We start from the raw sequence: 6,399 nt of genomic DNA, 5'->3' as shown, positions 1-6,399 counted from the left end.
AACAACAACAACAACAATACTGACTTAAAAAAAAAGAGATACATAACTTCAGCAACTGTTTTTATAGTTCTAAATTCTTGAAATTAACACTTTTCCATGTTCATGTAAGTAACATAATACTATGAGTTGGAACCGACTCCACAGCACATAACAACAACAATACTGACTTAAAAAAAAAGAGATACATAACTTCGGCAACTGTTTTTATAGTTCTAAATTCTTGAAATTAACACTTTTCCATGTTCATGTAAGTAACATAATACAATATAAATGTGTCCAATTTCTGTTATAAATAGACATACTTGAAAAATAGAAAACAGTAAGAATGCTAATTTTTGTATAGAATATTCTATTGAATTATGAATACAATTTTTTAAGATTCTGTTAATAACCTAGAGCATCTAGCAGTTATAGTGTTGTTAAACACATTCCATGAAACAATAAAAATTAAACTTCAATGAAAATTAAGAGTCTCAATTTTTCTAATATAATAAAAGCTTCTGATGGAGAGATTCAGGGAAGAGTAGAATTCCTGTTAATTTTAGAGTAATCTTAAAATGGTAAATTTAGTCTATGATTTTGATTTATGCTAATTGGCTGATCGGAAGACTGAATCCTCTACATGTCTTTACAACTTAGGAAGTTTCAGCCTAGGCTTCCATGACCCATCCACAGCCAGAGCTCATAAATAGGAGAGCTGTCACTTGACTCTGCCTCTCCTGACTCCCAGACAAGACAAGTCACTGGCTATCACATTCCTAGACATTTGTGCAAACATAGTTATGCTCAGAAGCTAAAAGAAAAGTTCTTACCGACTGCAAAACTATTTCAGGGCCTTTATCTTCATGTTCATGAGATGCCTTGGTAATTACTCGAATAGTTTCTTCTTTCAAGTGCTTTGAGAAATCACTTCTTGATGGCTGCTCTAGATATTCTGGTTCTCCCGCTTGTGCTTCATGAGAAAAGAATCAATTGTGTATCTAATATAAATCACAGAGAGTCTATACTAAAATGAATCTATATTATTTATTTCTAATCATTCTGAATTTACATAACAAATTTTATTCTTCTCTTTAAAGCAAAATATCGGTCAACATAAAGCACTTTCCTCTACAATTTACCCCCCTCAAAATTAAAATACTGAAACAAGAGAACTTACATAATGACTAAAGCAGCATCATTCATTATAGTTTATGGTAAGGAATTCATAGTAAATTATTCTGACATGTTAAGTACTACAATCTCATTTTGAAAAATTTATCCCCCCAAAAAGGTTTTATTTTGTATGTAATCTGGCCTGAGTTTCACAGATAGTACACCTGACAGAATTCTAACTTTAAATGAGCACAACCTTCTAACTTTTCTGAACCTGTCTCTAGTAGCTAATTGTTAGCAAAGGAAAATCAGTAAGAGTATCACAAACTGGTACCATTATAAATTCACGATATTAAATATGAAAATAACTCCTAAATAGAAGAGTAAGCAAAAAAGTATTGCTATTAGGGTTCCAGTTCATACATACACTGTATTCTAAACAAAACAGTTTCAACATGTCTCGATGGTCAGTGGATGGCTACAGATAAGTTCTCTCAGTGCTATATTTGTCTTCATCTCATTGTTGTTGTTGGTATGTGCCGTCAAATCAGTTCTGACTCATAGTGAGCCTGTAGAGTTTCTGAGGAGAGGCTGGTGGACTTGCATTAATCATTAACTTTGCAGGCAGCAAGCAGTCCAGTGGTTATTCTACAGCATTGCACCACATTCTGTTTGGAATAAACTCGTGCATATATGAACTGCAAACCTAGTAGCAATAATTTTTACTTATTCACATATTTTGGCATAATTGTCACATGAGTGGTATTTGATATGATCAAGGCTTTAAAAAAAAAAAAAGTCCAAGCAAAACAGTGGTGTCAGTTAGATATGCTGGGATGCTGGGATAGTTAAATTCAAGGCTGAGTGTTCACCTTAGAAAGTTATGGCAACAGTTTTGTGAGGATCCCAAAGAGGTAATAATCTTGATATAGGATACAGGATAATCATGGGAGCTTCTAATGAAGAAATTTTAGGAAAAGTGAAGTCTGTATTGGTAAGAAAAAAATCAGGAAAAGTTATGATGAGGAATTTTTTTTTTTCCATCACGACAATGAACCTGCTCATTCTTCAAAGATGCAAGAGCTGTCCCATAAGAGTTTTGTTGGGAAACCTTACGTCATCCACCAGCCCTGATCTTGCTCCTTCAAACTTCTTTTTAGTTCCAAACACAAACATTTAAAAAGAACACAATTTGAAACCCTTAAGAATGACAAAACTGCCACTCTGACATGGAATAAATTGAAGAGTATAGAATTATTTGGGGGAAAGGTTGTTGCTGTTAGGGGCCACTGAGTCAGTTTTGACTCATAGCAACCCTGTACAGGGTTTTCAAGGAGCAGCTGGTGGGTTTCAACAGCCAACCTTGCAGTTAGCAGTCCAGGTCTTATCCTACAGCACCATCCCGGGGCTCCTAGGGAAGGGTTAGAAAGATGGAAACACCACACCTACAGAGGCATATAGACCTAGACAGAGGGTATGTCGAGAAACAACTGCTTCAATTTTGGCATTTATGTTTAATAAAGCTTTCTTTGATTTTTAACAGTATTTTGACTTACTCTTTTATAAATGTCCTAATCTTACCAATTTTTCAACTCAGTATCCTTATAACTAGCAAAATATAAAGGCCAATGATACATACTTAATGAAGTGTATTTTATAGACAACTTCTAAATCCTTTCACAATTTGCATGCTGTTGTTGTTGTTAAGTGCCATTGAGTCAGTTCTGATCCATAGCAACCCTCTATAGGGTTTTTGAGGAGCAGCTGATAAGCTCTAACCAACAACCTGGAGATCCAAACAACCTTACAGTGCAGTGCATTAACCAACAGTACCACACCAGAATTCCACACGATTTGTGTAAGACTTTACAAATCTGCCTACTCTCCAAAATCATCTGTGTCCTTCTCATCCTTTGTTCAAAGAGGAATATGCATGAATATTTTTTGGTTTTAGCTATACTCACATACCAATTAAGAGTGTGTCCTCTGGATCCTCCTGTGTACTCTTTTTTGGGAGGTTAGGAATAATGAGTTAGGGTTAGAACTATGGCTAGGTCTAGGACCTCACTGAGCATTAGGATTATGATTAGGACTAAAGTTAGTGTTAGCAATAGGGGTTGGGTTAGGGCAAGTTGAGTAAGGCTTTGTCCTTCCAACATATTACCCAGTTCTGAAGTCCCAGAATTTAATCTTATGGATTTCTGAATACTGTTTGTGTATGATTTCCATTTTTTTCTATTTATTTTGCCTGTTTGTCTTTTAGTGTTTTCCTGAAGTCTTCTAATGTTTTGTCTGCATTTTTCTTGATTTCACCTGTAAATTTTCTCAATATTTTTCTATATTCATTGAAGGTACTTAATTATCATTTCTTTAAATCCTTATCAAGTAGTCTGGTACTGTTTCTGATATTATATTCTTTGTGTGTGTGTTTTGGTCACTTGATTGAAGCGTTGTGTTGTTAAAAGCCATCAACATCAGTTCTGACTCACAGGGACCGTATCTACAACAGAAAGAAATACTGCCTGTTCCGATGCCATCCTTGCAATTGCTGCTACACTTGAGCCCACTATTGCTCTTACTGTGCATCTCTATGTGGATCGCCTTCTTTTTTGCTATCCCTCCATTTTACCAAGCATGATGTCCTTCCCTAGGGGTTGATCTGTCTGTATAATAGCTGTAAAGTATGAGAGACAAAATCTGGTCATTCTGGTTTCTAAGGTACATTCTGGTTGTACTTCTTCCAACACTGATGTTTGTTCTTCTGGCATTCCATGGTGCCTTTGATAGTCTTCTCTAACACCGTAACTCAAATGCATCAGTTATTCTGTGGTCTTCCTTATTCATTGTCCAACTTTAACATGTGTATGAGGCTATTGAAAATACCATGACTTGGGTCAGGCTCACTTTAGTCCTCACACTGATATCTTTGCTTTTGAACAATTTACAGAGATCTTGTGCATATTTACCTAATACATTACGTTGTTTTATTTCCTGACTGCTACTACTTCCATGAGTGTTGATGATGGATCTAAGCAAAGTGAAATATTTGACAACTTCAATCTTTTCTCCATTTATCATGATGTTGTTTATTGGTCCAGTGGTTAGGATTTTTGTTTTCTTTACATTGAGGTGTAATCCATACTTAAGTCTTTGATCTTACTGAGTAAGTATTTTAAGTCCTCTTCACTTTCTGTAAGCCAAGTTTTATTATTTGAATATTGTAGTCTATAATTAGTCTTCCTCTATTCTTAATGTCACATTCTTCTTCACATAGTACAGATTCTCGGATTATTTGCTCAGCATTCAGATTGAATAAGTATGGTGAAAGAACACAACCCTGACACATAGCTTTCTGATTTTAAACCATTCAGTGTCCACTTGTTCTTTTTTGAGTGTCTGCCTTTTTGTGTGTGTACAGGTTCCCATGAGTATGATTCAGTGTTCTGGAATACTCATTTTCTGCAGTGTTGTCCATAGCTTGTCATGATCCACAGTCAAAATCTGCTGCATAGTCAATAAAACACAGGTAAACATCTTTCTTCTCTTTTCTACTTTCAGTTGAAATTCTGAGTTGCCTCTGACACATTCTGATGTCACTGTATTTGTATTTAATTGATGATTTTATACTGTATTCTCAGGCACTCATAATCTGTTCTCTGTGTAATGTAATAGACACTGGAAACATGAAAGCAATTCTGTTTGTTGTTTGTTTAGCATAGTTTAGGGCAGGTACACACGCCTGCAGACTTGGGGGTGATATTCTTGGAACAGGGGATGCCACTGTCTTCTGGGACAGATAGGGCCAGGACAAGCCATGTCCCCAAATACAAGGAGAGCTCCAAGAACAAGGGAAAATGGCAACACCCTTGTTGTACCTCCTGGATGTTGTATTAATGGCCACAAACTGAAAGAATTCCCCTTGTGAACAGAAACCAGAGAAGGATGGCTTTTATCACCACTGGACTGCGAAACAGCAGCTCAGTAGTTCAAACCCACTAGTTGCTCCTCAGAAACTCTGTACGGGATCTCTGAGTCATAACTGACTCAACATCACTTACCAACAACAACAATTTATTATTTTGCTAGAAATATTGGAGTGGAGTCCTGGTGTGGTGCTATGGGTTAATGTGCTGGACTGCAAAGTCATTTGAACCGCAAGAGCATAAGTTAAAAGCTCACTAGCCGTTCCTCAGAAACCCTACACAGGGTTGCCACTGGGTTAGAACCAACTTGATGGCATCTGACAACAACAATCAGTGAGAGATATAAGGTAAGAAAGGTAAATTAAATATCATCCAAGGTGACAAAAAAGAAGCAAAATTCTGTTTGTAAATGATATGATCCTATACATAGAAAATCCCAAAGACTCAGTAAAAAATATTGAAACTCAATGAAAGATTAAATAAAGTGGCAGGGTACAAGATCAACCTACAAAAATCAGTTGGATTCCTCTACATCAATAGATAGCTCTGAAAGAGAAATCAGGAAAACAATACCATTTACAATAGTTAACCAAAAGATGAAATACTTAGAACAAAGCTTACCAGAGAAACAAATGACCTATACAAAGAAAACTACAAAACACTACTAAAAGAGACCTACAACAACGGAAGAATACACTATATGTTTGTGTATAGGAAGACTTAACATTGTGAAAATGTCAACACTAGCCACAGATGTAATACAATCCCAATCCAGATTCCAGTATCACTCTTTAAAGTCACGGAAAAACTAATCACTAATTTTACATGGAAAGGAAAGAGACCTCATATCAGCAAAACATTCTTAAAAAAGAACAAAGTAGGCAGCCTCTCACATCCTATTCTAAATAGTCATAGTAGTCAAAACAGTCTGATACGATACAATAGAAGTCACACAGATCAAGAGAACTGAGAATTCATAAATAAATCCATCTATCTATGGTCAACTGATAATCATAAAGGGCCCAAACACATTAAATGAGGGAAAAGATAGTTTCTTCAACAAATGTTACTGGTAAAACTGGAAATTCATTTGCAGAAGAATTAAAAGAGATCTGATATCACACTATATAAAAAACCAAACTCAACGTGGATTAAAGACCTAATGTAAAACCTAAAACAATAAAGATTATCAATGCAAAAACAAGGATGAACTTACGGGCTGTAATATATGGCATAAACACACTATCAAACATAACTGAAAAAAAAAAAGAAAAGAAAAGATAGAGCAGAAGGCAAAATAGATTACTGGGACCTCCTAAAATTAAGACACTTATGGGCATCAAAAGATTTCATCAAAAGAATATAAAGAGAATCCACAGAC

At 35.6% G+C, this 6,399-nt stretch overlaps 1 protein-coding gene across 3 annotated transcripts in view; it reads right to left on the bottom strand.

Moving 5' to 3' along the window:
- USP25 (ubiquitin specific peptidase 25) overlaps positions 1–6,399 on the bottom strand; it is a 211,135-nt gene that overhangs the window by 42,007 nt on the left and 162,729 nt on the right. For all 3 annotated transcript variants that reach the window (XM_006866444.1, XM_006866445.1, XM_006866446.1), the window contains exon 18: positions 813–952. In XM_006866444.1, coding sequence (XP_006866506.1) covers positions 813–952 — 140 coding nt within the window. The remainder of the gene's footprint in view (positions 1–812; positions 953–6,399) is intronic.

This window comes from Chrysochloris asiatica, unplaced genomic scaffold, assembly GCF_000296735.1.
Source record: "Chrysochloris asiatica unplaced genomic scaffold, ChrAsi1.0 scaffold00091, whole genome shotgun sequence".
Lineage (NCBI taxonomy): Eukaryota > Metazoa > Chordata > Mammalia > Afrosoricida > Chrysochloridae > Chrysochloris > Chrysochloris asiatica.
The sequence above is the reverse complement of the archived record's forward strand: the minus strand, read 5'-3'. Positions and strand labels throughout refer to the sequence as shown.